The sequence below is a fragment of the Elaeis guineensis genome, chromosome 13, assembly GCF_000442705.2.
Source record: "Elaeis guineensis isolate ETL-2024a chromosome 13, EG11, whole genome shotgun sequence".
Classification (NCBI taxonomy): domain Eukaryota; kingdom Viridiplantae; phylum Streptophyta; class Magnoliopsida; order Arecales; family Arecaceae; genus Elaeis; species Elaeis guineensis.
Genome location: NC_026005.2, coordinates 77,801,519 through 77,817,910, shown reverse-complemented (window position 1 = coordinate 77,817,910; position 16,392 = coordinate 77,801,519). Strand labels below are relative to the sequence as shown.

Here is a 16,392-nt window from a genome sequence, read left to right as displayed (position 1 = left end):
ACGCGTTGGCCAGAAACTATTGTGTTTGAAGTTGGAGACTTTGAGTACTCCAGAAATAACCACTCCAAAATGTCCATTCTGCTGCATGCTGTTGTTCGATAGATTGCGAAAAAAAGATGGCATCAAGATTCAAGCCGAGTGAGTGAGTCTTGTGTCTCCATACATAATTAATTCTGATTGCATCAATTTAATCGATATTCATATAATATGTATGGTATGTAAGGCGTCAACCTTGAACGGTCTTTTGCTTGAGAGACATTTTTTTTTATAACGTAAACTTCCAGCAATCTGAAGTATGGATGATGGTGAATGTCTTGTGGTTACGAAGAAAAAATATGCTTTCTTTGATGGTGCATGAGTTTTTGTTTTCCCAATTGCTCTTTTCAGTGGTTAGCTGACCATATCGTAACCAGAACAGATGGTTGTCGTCGGACTTTTTTTATTCCAACCAAACATCAATTAATCCAGCCCAAGAATGGTTTCATAAAGTTTAATTTTGACAAGAAGATTAAAAAGATGCATGATCACAATTACCAGGGGAGGGAAACCTTCGTTTGGTGAAGCAGGAGGCTTGAAGAAAGGCATGGTAAAGGTAGGCAGGTGAGCGGTCGCCTAATTCCGTCCCACAATTAGGTACAAACGTCGTGATGGGTGCCCTAACTGCTCGCATCAACAGGTACCTATATATATATATATATATATATAAACAAAAAAGGGACACGCGACCAAATCGAAGCATAGATTGAGAGAAGTGCCAAAGACCTGGTGGCAATGGCTATTGACACATTTTGATAGACCAAACAAGAATCAACTCCTATTCAAAACCAATCTCCTTGGGGGAATTAAATATGGTTTACAGTTTTGCAGCCAATAACACAATTCGTACGGAGGATTGCTTGAGACATTTCCACCCTCGACGAGCAGCCGATTTCTTGAAAGATTTCATCCAAGGTGGTTCGATGTGAGTTCAGTACAGGTGGCTGCTTCAAGGTAACGTGCGGTCGTTTGGATTACTCAATCAATCCAAGCAGGTGTAGTTTGATGTATTTTGGCACCATCGTCGAACCAACTTCATGTGGCTTGCTAGCATGTTCGAATTAAATGCCCACGGGAATATGACCGTTAAAAAGTTAGTCACTGTTACAGTTTTTATCCCGCTTACGTTCACGTACCAGTATTGCTTTTATTATTGCTATTATTTTTCAAAAAAAAAAAATGAAGAAGGCAATTTTCAATTCGCTATTTGGGGAAAATTTCTTAGGAACAGGATATGGAATATGGATGAGAGCGCTCCAGTAGGGGCCACGATGCTGGCGTGGCGCTCAACCGTCTCCCACTCCCAGCCTTCATGCATGCAACGCCGCGTGGATGTCGTCAGTCCTGCGGCCGGCAACACGGAATCTTTACCAACTGCTACAAAGTGAGGGGAAAAGAGAGCAAAAGTGGGCAATTAAATAAATAAAACAGAGAGAAAGATGCATGGAGTCAGGACTTGGTTGGAAGGAATAAGCGAACTGAAGTGGTCACTGGCTCGCAATTCACATGTAAAGGTAGTCAGGGGGCACGTGAAGATGAACCCCTTCTGGACTACTTGACAAGGCCATTCACATCACCCTTGCTGCAAACATGGCAATGGCAATGGCAATGGCAATTAAAATCCTTTTTTTTACCTTAATGAAAGCTTCCCTTCGGTTAAGCCCTGGGAAGAAATACACGTGTCATTATGCCATATCAGTTCCAAATAGAGAGAGCTTAGGCAGGAACAGGACAACATGCCATTGGACCAAGACAAAAGACGGAATGGTCTTTCATCTTGCATCATCATATTCTATCTCCAGCATCAACCATAACAGCTAATAAGGACAATAATCTTTTCCACATTGGTCAAGGAAAGGCCTCCCAACAGTGACCAGTAACTAAGCAATGGAATCACATGACTTGATAGTTGACATCCACGATAACCAGACTTAATTAAATTCAATTATATTTCATCATAAATTACACTTGAGTTCACCCACCAAGGGAATGATTCATATCAAAATCAGACGATATAAAATATTAGTACCACTTGGTTGGGATGAGAGCAGTGGTGTTACTTGCATGAATTAGCCTTGCCTGGATATTCAATACTATATTATTCACATGCAAAGGTAACTTTAACTTGCACGAATCAGCCGGCATTATTCAAGCCCAATTACACAAGTCACCACGTAATGCCAAGCGTACGTCCTCAGAAATTAGGCCCACTAGCAGAGGCATCTACAATTTATAGACTAGACCGGACTAGAAGTAGAGGAAAGAACGAACCTGACCTGACCTCAAACACTGGCACTGCGCGCTTCCAGCCATAACCATGACTATTTATACGTGCATCCGAGGCCAATCTAAATATCTGATCCACTTAGCACTGAGCAACGACCCCACCACTCCTCCCCCAACCCCAACTCTCTCTCTCTCTCTCTCTCTGAATCAAAGGTAAGTAAAGCTTATCATGGAGACTCCTCTCCCGGGCTGCCTCTTCTCCTTCTTCTTCTTCTTCTTCGTTGGTAAGTTTCTGATTTGCTTCCCGGAAATGCCCCCACCATCACTGTATAATTAATTAATTAATTAAAATAATGGCAGGGGCATTATGGGCATCCGAGAGGAGGGAGGCGGTAGCGACCGTGTTCACCCTCCAGAACAAGTGCTCCTACACGGTGTGGCCGGGCACATTGTCCGGCAACGGCGCCGCCGTGCTCGGCGGCGGAGGTTTCGAGCTGTCCCCCAACGCCGCCGTCTCCCTCACCGCCCCTCCCGGCTGGTCCGGCCGCTTCTGGGCCCGCACCGCCTGCGTCTTCCCTCCCTCCGGCGTCTCCGGCTCCTGCACCACCGGCGACTGCGGCGGCGCCATCCGCTGCTCCTTCGGCGGCACCCCTCCGGTCACTCTCGCCGAATTCACCCTCGCCGGCGGAGGTAACGGTGCGGCGAAGGACTTCTACGACGTGAGCCTGGTGGACGGGTACAACGTGGGGATGGGGGTGCGGCCGGCGCCGGCGTCGAGCGGGTGCAAGTATGCGGGGTGCGTGGCGGATCTCAACGGGCGGTGCCCGGCGGAGCTGCGGGTGGCGGGGATGACGGGGGAGACGGTGGCGTGCCGGAGTGCGTGCGAGGCGTTTGGGGGGCCCGAGTACTGCTGCACGGGGGCTCACGGGTCGCCGGGCACCTGCGGGCCCACGCGCTACTCGCAGCTTTTCAAGGCGGCGTGCCCCACCGCCTACAGCTACGCCTACGACGACGCCACCTCCACATTCACCTGCTCCGCCGCCTCCGAGTACCTCATCACCTTCTGCCCCGCCGCCGATGATTAGTCATGAACTTTAGATGATGGATGCAAATATAGAAAAAATAAAAAAACTCGTGATGACAGCGTGATGCTAAGAATAGGTACTGGCTTGTGGAAGTCCTTTTTTTTCTCCTTCACTTCTTTGTTTGCTCTGGCTTCGTCACATGTGCTGCTTCTGCTAATGTTTTTGTATTTCTGTAACTATTTTTTAAATTTTTTTTAATCTAATTACCGTCTCGCTTGTTATATAACAGTTTTACACAATGCTTGTATGTGGCAGTGGTTTTTTTTTTTTTATTTGTTTTTCTTTTTTGCTTCATGTCCTTCTCCATGGCATGCGCTAGGGCAAATTCTTCTGGAATTTATATTTCTATGATAGTTTTATTATTTTACTTCTTCTTAAGCGTCGGAGCAAGCTTCACACAAAGAGGTTGAGCAGCGTTCGCACAGAGATGCGTGAGTGGCAAAAGAGAAGAATTGTTCATGGTGATTTCCTAGAGACTGCAACCAACTTGATTAATTACAAGTTTCCGAACAAGTTTTCAACCTTAGACAATTCAATTCAACGGCGAGAGGTATCGTGAATAAAAGATCAGTTCCAAAGGGCCAAGTTAGCTGCAGACTTGACCACTCGATTTAACCTGAACCATTTAACTTGGTAAATAGACTCGGCAAATAATCTTACCGACGCCGGCGCTCTGTGAGAAAAATGGCCCCCTGCAGACTCGGGCCATTTTTTCCACACAGTGTAACTGGAAAAGAGTAGACCAAGAGAGCATTTTACCAAGCTGTAAGCCCACAACCAAGCACCAACCATGTAAAAAGATTTCAAAGATCCCATATGATTATTGCTGTTGAGGTCCAATTCCAGCAAAGAGAGTCCCCTCAGAAAACTGGTTTACACCGGAACCATGCCTTCTTTCTCGTATAGCATGACAAATTCCTAACCATCAGGCAGAACCAGAGCTAATTCAATACAATCTCAGCTAATTACTTACCATCCGCGAACTTAGCCACCTTCCACCTCATTTCATCTCCTTTCCCTCATTAACATTCTCTCACCACATTATTCTTTAACAAGATATCCAATACACCATACCATCCAGAGCTCGTACAGAAAAGACCAAAAACATTATGCACCATTCTTCAACCAGCTTCATGAGAAAGAATGAGACATTAGGGGACATGAAATATGCGAACCTTTCTTTCCTCCAATCTCTCAATTTTGCAACCACACCAGTTCTCCATCCGTCACATTTTCCTCTTCTTTGCTTGGGCTCGACCTTCGGAAAAAGCCCAATTCAATTTCACAAGCACCCAAGAATCCTTCTTCAAGGATTCGATGCCTGGGTGAAACTGGACCCTACATTTTGGCACGCAACTCACATGCGTGGCTGTTTCCTACAATGAAAGGCCTAGAAAAAAATACATAAAAAAAGAAGAAACACAGGCATTAACACAAGCATTTACAGACAATTTCAGCTTCGACTGCTACCCCAGCTGCTGCGAGTAGAGATTCTTAAGCCTCTTAACCACCCAAGTGGTTCCTTGCTTGGCCCTTCATGTCCCAGCATTTTGTCACCATAGCCTGTGCACTGCCCCTTCACTTCCTCCTCGCTGCTGAACAGGGTCTGGTCTGAGCAATCAAGGGACGCTCCACACGCTCTGTTATATGAAGCACATGCAGAGTGGCACACTCGAAGCCTGTTGTCTCCATCCTTGTCACACTGCTGGATCGAGATCTGAAACACGATGTATGATGATTAGCATAAACCGCATTTATGTGTGGGTAATGCCAGTAGCAAGCAAGAGATCACACCCCTTGGAGATGGCTTGAAAATTTAAAAGCTCAAGTGATCGTATCACGATATTGGTTATCTTTAGGCAGACCGTCACATGAGACTGAGTGTAATGCGGTGATTACTACTCTTTGCCCAAAGTAGTGGAAGACAGGCTACAGCGATCAGCAGTATTACTAAGAAAAACCTTAATTTTTAAAAAAACTATTACACTTTATAATTAAAGGAATATGTCTATAAAGATGCTCGAATTAAGCATCTTGATCAAAATAAGCAAAATACGATTCCAAGAGTTGGTTGAATCAATTTGGATCAGTACCTAGACATTCATACGCACATATTTCCTTTTCATACAACGAATAGAGAAAACCAAGCAAACAAAAAATGACTTATGAAAACAGATTGATCAATTAAAACATAAATAGTGTGCATTCTAATCAAGAAAATTGTCAGAAATTCATTTTGTATTTCTCAAGCATGTTCGTGTTGATATTTTGTTTCAAAGTGTTACTGTAGCCAGTAAGGGGTATTAAATGATTAAGAATTCTCTGCTATGAATTTCAGATCAGAAATTTTTTTGCTTGATGTTGTGCTCTATTGTCTAGCCCATCTCCATGGGTATGTCTTGGTTGTGATGATAATGACTGCTATTTTATTAAAAAACTATATATATCAGAAGAATCATGAAAGGCTGGAACTATCAATACTGATAATGGTTTCAAGATGTGCAAGGATATTTCAGGAGACAAAAAGGGGCAATGAAGAGAATACATACCCAGCAAGCCAACTGCTTTGCAGCTGCCTCACAATAGCTACTTTTAGAAAAGAGTCCACTAAGCGACCACCGTGCACCCGGCATCAAACGATTGTAGTTGGGCATGACCACAGCTGCTTCAAGCTGTTGTAGTATGCTGGGCTCACTAGGGGCACAGTGCTGACCAACTGCATCCCCAGCTAGCACATCACCACATATTGAGAGGCTAGGCAGCAATGTCGAGCTGTTCTGGCAAGTGTAACCTGCATAGTCAGAGCACCGGAACTCGCACACACCATCATCACAAACTCCACCATGCAAACTGCACTGCTCATCACAAATGGCTGCATGATAACGAAGATGGTTTAACTATCCATTCTTTTGGTTTTCTTTGTTCCAAACCATGAATATTGCTATCCAAATTTACACTTTATCATATAAAGTGAATAAGGAATGAACTTCATGGGGTCATCCACACAGTTTGTCAACACAATGCAAACAATACCTGTTGAGCAGTCAATGCCAGTACGACCACCTTCACATTCGCAGATCCCATTAGAGAGGCACATGCCATGTCCGTTACAATTGCTAGGGCAGGATCCTGCAAAAGAAGAAAAATATAGCTTACAGGTAAATATTATAGTAACCAAAAGATGGTTCATGATTCATAACCAATGAAACATGAAAAGGTGAAAAAAAGAGACGGATGAAGGCAATAGGAGAGGACACCATTGTCACTATCACAAAATGTATATATATCTACATTAGTTTGAAAAACATCCTCTTAAGGTCCCAAAGAAATGTCTGTCATGTTTCAAAGATGAGATAACATTTTCATGTAGAAGCTAGTATAGAGAAACTGCAACTGCGATAAGCCTGTAGAGATAATAATGGTAATTCAAAAATTGCATGTTCATCCACAAAGGATCAAATAGGATTAACCCATGTCTCTGTTTTTTCCAAAAAAAGGATACCATGCATATGATGCTGGCAATATACTATACAATATCACCAACAACAGCATGCAGCATGCAACAATCACAAGTAGAGACATATAACTCTACCCTTTGCTGAGCATTTTGAAGGATTAAATGTTATTAAAACAATCCCAAAATCTAAAATATGGGATATATTATGCTTCAATTCATTAATTTAGGAACTGGAGAAAGAACAGGTAGGAATTGATCCCCTAAAGAACCAGGAGTTATAAACTTACGTTTGCTGCAATCATGGCCATGAAACCCAAGAAAACAGTGGCACTTCCCATCAACACAATCGCCATTAAAGCTACATGAGCTAGGGCACTGGCCATTCATACTGACAGGCACAGTACTGCATAATTCATGATATGCTGGACAGATCAGCTCACCTGCATCAAGAACACAGCAGAATCCATCAGCAGGAGAGAAAATCTACCCCCATTTTTAATCACAAAACCTCTGAAAATACCAACCATTGAAGCCAGGAAATTGAATAGGACCACCTGCTTCAGGACATGCTTTCCAGATCCCATCAACAGCAACCTATACAACAAAGGCGTCAAATCTATCATGGATCACATTAAGACCTCAGAGAACCAATGTAAGATCTGGCTATGCAGTACATGCATGGACTAATACAGCACTGCCAATTTCAAGGCACTGTCATAAAGCACATAAATTGACCTAATAATTAGGCGGCTCCAACCAGGTATAAGCAGGCAAAAGAAACACCGCCCATTTTAGGTGGAACACAAGTGAGATTTGATAATGTCCAGCAATTGGTTCAAACAAAGCTAATTAGGTGGAGAGATGCACGAGAAAGACCCAATTTGCTACATAAGTATAAAGAAATAACTGTGTCACTGATGACCCATTGATAACCATAAGCAGCAGTAAACAAGAAAGTACTTTCTTAAAGATCGACTTCAAGCAAATTTTGGCCTATAGAGCCAAAATGGATATATAAGTGTCCTAATCCATTTCAGAATATTTCGGATGAAATCTGACTGGTTTCATCAACAAAGATTCTGAACATGGCTGCTGAAATTTCTTCCAAATGCTTACTAAAAGAAACCAAAAAAACACATCATTCATCTCAATCTTAGTTTCCATAATTACATCAACAGCTGCTCGCAGGAGCAAAATAGAAGAACCAACATTTGCAATGCAGCAAATCAGAATCTATTGTTCCTGGCACTGATGGAAATTAGAGCAACATATCTACCTCCAAAGTGTTGTTTGTGCACCGATGCTGATAACAGCCATTCCCTTGGGTCATTGATCCTCTAACAAATCCAGTACGCACCAATGATGAAGCCATACACCTAAATATAAAGCAAATGGTTAGAAATACAGAGATTAAGAAGGCTTTCACTATTAACAGAAATGTCCTACTTATCTAACCTTGAATTACTTCCTCGCACTTCACCCAACATTCTGTCAGGTGCCCGTGCGCTATTTACATCAGTGCACGAACCATCAGAATAAGCAACAAAATAAGTGCAGTAGTCAGCCAATGATGACTGTCCACCTGCTTCAACCAAAAGAACTGGTTATTAACTTTAAAATATAAATTAAATGAAATACAAAGGTTTACCCTGCCATCGTAAAAGCCAAGAAGCTATATGTCTGTTAGCAATGTTTAAATGACCTATAGTTTCAACTAAAGGAAAATAAACTTTAAACGGCTTATGGTGAAACATTTGCTCTAAGAAATAAGCATTGGTCATCAGAAGAAGAACCATTGCAGGTAAGTCTTAATATAATATTCTAGAACACTCCTGTGGAATATGAAGTAACAATGACATGGAAATTCTTCATGTGCTCCATTTCTACAAGCATAAGAAACATCAGAAACAGATGTAATAATGGTCAACTAAAAAACCTTCAGTATAGTCTACAACCTACAATGCAAGAGACCAATGCCCAAACCCATGGATTGTGCTAAGCCAAACCACATTCTTTGCACATGGAGTTCAAAGCATGTCGCAATAACTAAGCAGCAAGCTACACCTACAATTTGGACAAAAAAAAAAAAAGAAAGAAAGAGCACTCTTTTTATAACATTTTCCCCGGAATAGTTCTTTGGGAAGCCAGTAGTCATGGTGCCCAGTTGTTTGACATTGTCTTTTGACTGCTGAGTAAACTGATTGATCAAGATCACTAAAATATTATCCAGACTTCAAATTACAAGTATAACTAGTAAGTCTATTCCATTATTAGGAGAGATAATTTGATAAGCAAAAACAGCTGCTACCTTGCTATATTTTCTAAGGGCAGAAAATCAATAAGTTCCATTGAGGAATGATAAAAATAACCTGGTTAAACATAAATAGTCCAGGAACAAGTTAAAATTTCCTTCTCCAAGACATAAGTACTGCTTCCAACATAAGTTTAAATCAAAATTCATTGGCCTTGTCAATTTAAATCTGTATCAATTATAACCATGCAAAAGAAAGATATCAGACTTCATACATTTAAATTAAATATTATCATCAAATATAGCAGACCAAGAAATATTAAATTTAAAACAAAGATTGGCGAAAGAAAATCTATATCACTGGATTAATGTAAATGAAAGTAACCGGAGCCATGCAATCATATCAAAATATAATGTCATCAACAAATAAAGCATATATTTTGATGTTCAATGTTTTAAAGAAAGGTCACAAATAGAAAGAGAAGCCACCTTTGTTGGCCTGGGGAAAATATCGAGCCCATTGCGGCAGGTCCCCACTATAGCTGACAATAGGACAGTACCCTTCTGCCTCCCTGTTATATGTACAGCCTGACAATTGGGTAGTGTTGCAATGGTATGCCCCCTTCCAAAGATTGCAAGGCGAGGTAACAAATTCTGTCCCCTGATTTCGACCCCAATCAAGGCGGTCTGCCATGCTATAGTTAGCCTGGTACCATCCGCTATCCTCTAATAAAGCCAAAGTCATCTTTGAAACGACTGATCTTGTATCGACAGACCCAGTCATGATCTCATTCATTAAAAGTCTCTTCTCCCAATGTGAACCTTCCCACAAAGCACACAATATTAATTAATGACAATGATGTATCAAATGGAACCACTATTATATGGTAAATTCACTAGTCCTGCATTTCTTGCATAAAAGTAACTACCTGAAGTTCCCCGCCCTCCTCCATCTTCCAACTCTAAGCCAGTAAAGTTTTCAGAATATGCCTGGCACAAAAGCACAATCATCGAGTTCACATGACAGCAGAAATGCTTCCCAGTTTCCAGGAAACAACTGTGTGTGTGTTAACCCATGGATTCACAATAAGTTTTCATGTTTTGTTGCAATTTCAACAACTTACTCCATAATGATGCCTAGAGTACATGACAACATGGGGAAGAACCACACGAGTAACCATCCGTCCGAGCTTTTCATCCATAGCCTGCACAGTGACCTGAACGGTGCACATTGATAAAAAGTTGACAGTCATGATATGTGGCCCTCATTCTCATCCAGTTTAGTTAAAACAAATACAGAATTCAGGAAAGAAAACCACGAGCTACAAGGCAACTACCTGACTACGCCTTCTTTTTCTTTCATCACGAAAATGTGCAAACGCATGAGGATCAAAACCTAAAACATGCATGACCTGCAACGAAAAAATTGCCACCAGACGAGTAGTGAGTGCCAACATCTCACTACATGGATTAATCCACACACACACATGTATGTATGTATATATGTGTAGATTACCAACCTCATGAATCAGAGTAGCTGAAAGTAAACTTTCAGCTTCTGCTGTCAAATGACGAGGAGCAACATTCACATGCCCTATAAATAATGCAAGATCATAATTATTTCAAAGAGGATAATGTAATAGATGGTACTAATAGCAACCAAATCTATGTGGAGCATATTCTGACTCATAAAACACCTGCAATTGCACGACCCCATTGATCACGCTCGCATGCGACTGCCCATGCAAGAGTGTTACCAGTTGTAGGTCTGGTGGTTACTAAGAGAACAAGGTCAGCATCAGCAACACCATCTGCATAATAGAAAATCTTCTTTCTTAATGTCAAACTTGCAGAAAAGGAACTAGACGCCAAGCATTTTAACAGAAACTAAACCAGCAAAAAGTACATGTAGCAGAAGTACCTTCAACATACTCATGAGGAAGCTGCACCCCACCATCTTGACCACATGCAGAATATCCACTTAACCGCAAGTTCCCCTTGACAGGTTCAACAGCTAAAGCTCTTTTGAACCACTCGGCTGTTTGCCCTAATGCCTGATCAGCACCATTTTGAGGTGTTAAACCTTAAATTGAGAGTCATTCCAGCCTCCCAGGTAAGAGCTAAATACATATCGCATGACCTGGAACCTCCCAAAAAGAAGGTAAACCTAGTTTTTGGCACAATAGTTAATTTGAGGCGAAGTGGCAATTTTGCTCTTGATTGTTCGCAGAAAACCATTTGTTGCAGCCATTTCAGGGAGGTTTGCGGGAGATGAAGCATTTCCATAAAGTATATATTTTTATTCCAACACAACATTTTTAAAACTGTAGTAGAACACAGGTCTGTTTTCTCAAACAATTTTAGAGGCTTGGATGAGGAGCACCATGCACATTTCAATATACACAGCTTCCACTTTCAACATTAACCACTTAAATGTTTCCATATATATGGAAGTCAACAGATGATACACAAGTACAAACAGTGAACAATCTCATGACAATAACAACAATATAGCCAGAAGCAGCGGAAGGGTAGAAATGATACCTTGCGAAGACGTTGTTTTTTATCCTCCCCTGTTATGTCTTCCAGGGTACAGTTATACCAGCAGTCCCCAAAAACTGGTGGATCTCCGTGAGCATTGCACACAGGGGTGCCAGGAACTGATGTTGCAGCAGGCTCACCAAGCTGAGACATGACCATCTGATGTTACCATATAAAAACAGTGTGATGCTTTAAGTGTACAGTTTATAACATTACTATAAGCACACCTTCACAATGTCTCCGACATTTCGGCAATCTCTATCAGGAGAGTGTCCAACAGCATCATAATTTAGATATATCCTGATGGGCTGCTGGACATCTTTGTCCAGCAAAGATGATGATGACAATCCAAGCAAAGATCTTCCTCTCCGATGTTGGTGTCTCGTTAAACCAGATTCCTCATAAACCTGAGGAGTGACAGAGTACTCCTTGCGACCAGGACGCCGCCTCTCATGGAGTATTTGATCATGGATGCATGAGTGTGTGAGATAAACATCTTTGTCCCCTACTTCAGGACCATGCCAATGCAATGGCTTATTGTCTTCAGAATTGGCGTAAGTCCCTCCAACCCATGTCAGAAGCAACACAATCTAATGCAGAAAAGAAGGAAGCACATGTTAAGATCCGATTGATATTATAGGATACAGTAGACCTGAAGCTAAAGCCTGGAAAGAGAAAAACAAGGAAAAAGAAAATTACACACAAGGTGGAAACAGAAATAATCCAGTCTAAGTGGTAAACAGAAGTAGCTGATCTTTCCATTAATCAAAATGGATCGACCATCGAACATCATCAATCAAAGGATGGCCGGGATCTCTCCTTCGGATATGAGGCGTAAGTGTGAGAAAAAATATTTAAAAAACAAAAAAAAAAAACTGTCGATTTGTACAAAAAAGACAACAGATAAACAGGAAACAAAGAAGGGAAAAGATCGATCCGAAACTCAAAAGCAACAAAAAAAGATCGATCCGAAACTCAAAAGCAACGAAATGAGAAACCTCATGAAGGGTTCAAAAACTGCAGAAAACAACGAAAAACGACCTCTCGTAACAATTCCACCACCAGTAACTGAAAAGAAACCGCATCAAAGTTCAAACTTTTCGGAAAAAACGGGAGCAAAATAGTAAACCCTAAACCACAGAGTCCCTAATTTCGCCGTCCCTATCACCAGATCTGCATAAACCATTAGACTTGCTATCAAACACGCAAACGCCCTAGCACGCCAACGAGTCTCTCCAATTTCCCCACTTTATCCAAATTCCTCTCGCCAATAATATCAGCGCCCCGACAACATTCAAAAAAAACTCGAAATAACATCCCTCCGCTCCAAGGCAACGGATCAGAGAGGACTTACCTCGATCGCGACCATCAAACATCGAGCCAGCACCGGAAATGCCGCCCCCGACCACACCCCACAGGGACGCGAGGGCTTCACCTCCATAAATCGACTCAGAGGACCTCAGAACCGCTTCCATCAAAACACCAGGAACTCCGCCGAGATCCGCTGCTCCAAATGAAGCCGCCGCCCTCTCTTCATCTTCTCGTCAAGCAGCTCCTCCGCCACTGCCTCCACCCTAGGCCTCCATGCGGCACAAACCCATCGGAGATCGCGTCAAATTCCCACCTTGAGAGCGGATCGGAGTCCCATTCGGCGCTGGGATTCAATCCGCGACGCTCCGGCGGCGAGAGGCGGAGGTCAGAGATTTTGGCGAGCCGAGGAGAGGAAAAGAGGGAAGGGAGAGGAAAGGAGGAATTGGATGAAGAAAATCCAGTGGACTTATAAAAGAAGTTTTTAGTCTATTCAGAGAGGAGGAGAGAGAGTGTGCGTGAGCATGCGATACGGTCACTTCTTTTCCTTTTTGCTGAAAAATAAAAATTAAAAATTTCAATTTTATTTATTTTTTTTTACAATTTCAAAATCTAAACTGCAGGCAAGATTAGTGCAATAATAGGATATTTGTTTGGATTTTATCTACAGCCACACCACCCATGGTGCTCCTAGTGGTCCCCTGCTATGTGTATAGATTTTTGCTTGGTTTCTAAGGGGGTGTTGCTTGTAATGGTCTATTTGATTAATAGTTAGTCCAATGCAAGTGCCTCTATCATGTAATATAATTTTTTAAATACAACTATATCAAAATGCCATGTCCTATTACATTAAAAAAAAAAAGTTGATATTTCTTTTGGGTTGTTGTAGTTGGTGGGTCGATAGTCAGCTAGTATTGGAGATCAATTTATTAAGAATTAAATAAATTTAAACCTTATATCAAACCCTCTAAAGATGTTTCTTTCAAACCTAATGTTATCAGTTATTCAACTAACACAGATAAACAAAATTTTACAACATATGTTATGAACACCGTGTTGACATCATCAATTACTTGACTAGATATTATTAACATGCATTATGATTATCAAAAAAATTCATCAACGTTAGTCAGCTACTTTGTCTTCTCCTCCTTGAAGCAATTAAAGAAAATAGTAAGCAATAACCATTCCTTACCAAGGGAATATGATAAAAATAAATTAAAACATTTTTGTTTACCAAGTCATGTTCTTTAATTGTTTCTTCATAGTTGATTTTTATTCTTTTACGGTCATAACTATCTTGAATTATTTATGAGGTTCTACAAAAATCGGCGTCACAAAATTTTGAAAAAAAAAAAAAAGATAAGAACAAAAATTTTTGGCATTCGAAAACAGCCAAACATCCAGTCGCAAAAACGGAACTCACTAATATTTGCTCTTTTCTTCACAATCTAGTGCACAACATAGCTTGGATGTTATATTTATGAATAGCATCACATTATCAAATCAATAAATAAGGAAAAGGATAAGATGGAGTAGCTCAAGATGTCCGATTTCGCCTATTGATGTGTCATCAATATTTTCTACGTGGAGCCACTCGTGGGATTAGGTCGTAATTTTGTAGCAAAGCTTTCAAATTTTTTAAAACCCACCAGCAACTTGTTAGGACAGATCTACTACCACTCTTGGTCTTTAATTTGAAAGTCGGCATATATGCAAATTTCAATAAGTTCAAGGGTGTTTTCCATTTCCATTCTCAGGAGCCTTTAAAAAAAAACATAGATAATAAAAAAAATGTAATCTGCTTGAAATGACCGGATGACTGTTAAAACAATTCCTGACTGAGTGGGAGGGGCAAAGAGAACTCCTTGCAAAAGTTTGGTATTGCTCCAATCCCACCCTTCCAAGGAAAACCACATCTTTATTTGCCGTGCTACTTGCTTCCCTACCGACTCCCTTTCCTCTCCTCCTTCCAGTTGTTCCATTTACCTCCATGCACTAATTAATCTAAAATTAGCTGGTTAATACTTAAGCACAATGCTTCGTTATTCGTGGAGAAGTGTCTGGGAGCGCGCGGGTGCTTAAGTCGGCAGAATAGTGCTTCTTCCAAAGAAAAGGAAAAAAAAAAAAAACGTAGTGCGTGTGGGTTGGGTCTTGGTAAGCAATTTTATAATAAAGTTTATGGAGACACTTTGGAAAGTCCCGAGCAAAAATCTTTCTGGACTGAAATGCTTTCGATCCAGTGGCTCGGCTACCCCGTTCTAGTTAGATATATAATTATATGAGTAATGCATCAAAGCCTGATTAGCTTTTCGACTAGGTTATGAGTAATTTATTTCCTCGATTTTCTGTCAAAAAAAAAAAGGAAGAAGTCGTTTGCTTGATATAACCTAGTGCATCTTAACTGAAAAAAAAACATGCAAGCATCTTCAAATGGATCCAAACACACATACATACCACATTACAATTGTGACAAAAAAAATGTTATATTAATATACTCAAGTATCATTAGAGTCCATTACTTATTATGTTACGTTATCTTATTATATTTTAAAAATTATTGGAAAAACTGCCGTGCACGTCGTACAGGGCTAACATGGGTGATGGAAGATTTTACACGCAGGTTCAACTTGTACGGAATTTTCCGTTCATGATATGGATATTAGTATTAATGAATCCGATGTTAATGGCGGAAGTTTTTGCTTAATTATAATTACAATTCATTACTTTATATATAAAAATAATTATTATTTAAATATTTTATTTATTATAATTTATCTTATTGCTGTATTGCACCTCAGGAGGTGTTGGAAAAATAACATCCTCCACATGCCGGTACTCGTGGACGTTTAAATATTATCCAAGTATGGCAAGTTATTGAGTTCACTTCACTGTTTCCGGACTTCTTTTTTATCCTTATAAGGATATTCTGGGAATATACACCGTCAATTGGTTTCACATTTATACTGCGGGTTCCCTTGCCCTGGAGAAACACATAAAGGCTTTTTTTTTTTTGCTTTTCTTTACAGACACAACGAGGCTTCAATGCTACATGCCGTGATACCGATATAGCAATATAACGGTCGGTCACCGATAACGCACTCACATTCTCATCGGCCGCGAGTATTTTGGGAAATCAGAGAATTGGATTCCCGCGGCAATTTGATGGCAAGAATTAATGATAGAGGCCTCCAGCTTGTAATCATCTCATGGACAATGACTAATTGCCTTACAAACACATGAAAACATCATGAGCTTAAATCATTTCTTGAAGCGAATTCTGGGATTAGATCACAATCAAAAGCCCGGTATGGTATAATTTAATGCAAATGGTTAGAAGCACGGGACATGTTTGGTTCACGATCCAAATCAAAATCAGGATCAAAATGGAGGCATCAGTCTTGGTGTCGAGTTGATGCAGACTATGAGGTAGATGATGGTGAGAAAGATAAGCTTGATTAAATTGTACCTTCTTAAGATGGAGCGGC

At 40.8% G+C, this 16,392-nt stretch overlaps 2 protein-coding genes across 2 annotated transcripts; one reads left to right on the top strand and one right to left on the bottom strand.

Annotated features, from left to right (window-relative positions):
- The first annotated feature begins 2,387 nt into the window (after positions 1-2,387).
- Positions 2,388-3,480, top strand: LOC105055835 (pathogenesis-related thaumatin-like protein 3.5). Its single transcript, XM_010937832.4, has 2 exons — positions 2,388-2,546; positions 2,623-3,480. Exons 1-2 carry the CDS (start codon positions 2,492-2,494, stop codon positions 3,345-3,347), a joined length of 780 nt encoding a protein of 259 aa, XP_010936134.2. The 5' UTR covers positions 2,388-2,491; the 3' UTR covers positions 3,348-3,480.
- Positions 3,481-4,504: 1,024 nt separating this feature from the next.
- LOC105055836 (uncharacterized) lies at positions 4,505-13,325 on the bottom strand. Its single transcript, XM_010937833.4, has 17 exons — positions 12,951-13,325; positions 11,824-12,186; positions 11,600-11,740; positions 10,977-11,109; positions 10,753-10,866; positions 10,576-10,649; positions 10,393-10,467; positions 10,180-10,272; positions 9,985-10,045; positions 9,545-9,877; positions 8,260-8,386; positions 8,081-8,180; positions 7,329-7,398; positions 7,092-7,244; positions 6,381-6,476; positions 5,897-6,219; positions 4,505-5,064 (listed from the first exon to the last, which is right to left on the bottom strand). Exons 1-17 carry the CDS (start codon positions 13,035-13,037, stop codon positions 4,801-4,803), a joined length of 2,607 nt encoding a protein of 868 aa, XP_010936135.2. The 5' UTR covers positions 13,038-13,325; the 3' UTR covers positions 4,505-4,800.
- Positions 13,326-16,392: the final 3,067 nt, after the last annotated feature.

Coding starts and splice junctions, on each gene's coding strand:
- LOC105055836 (XM_010937833.4), bottom strand. CDS start 13,037: ATGGAGGTGAAGCCCTCGCGTCCCTGTGGGGTGTGGTCGGGGGCGGCA. Junction 10,867..10,976: donor TCCTCATGAGTATGTTGAAG/GTACTTCTGCTA, acceptor TCTATTATGCAG/ATGGTGTTGCTGATGCTGAC. Junction 8,181..8,259: donor GTGCGAGGAAGTAATTCAAG/GTTAGATAAGTA, acceptor CTTTATATTTAG/GTGTATGGCTTCATCATTGG.
- LOC105055835 (XM_010937832.4), top strand. CDS start 2,492: ATGGAGACTCCTCTCCCGGGCTGCCTCTTCTCCTTCTTCTTCTTCTTC. Junction 2,547..2,622: donor CTTCTTCTTCTTCTTCGTTG/GTAAGTTTCTGA, acceptor AAATAATGGCAG/GGGCATTATGGGCATCCGAG.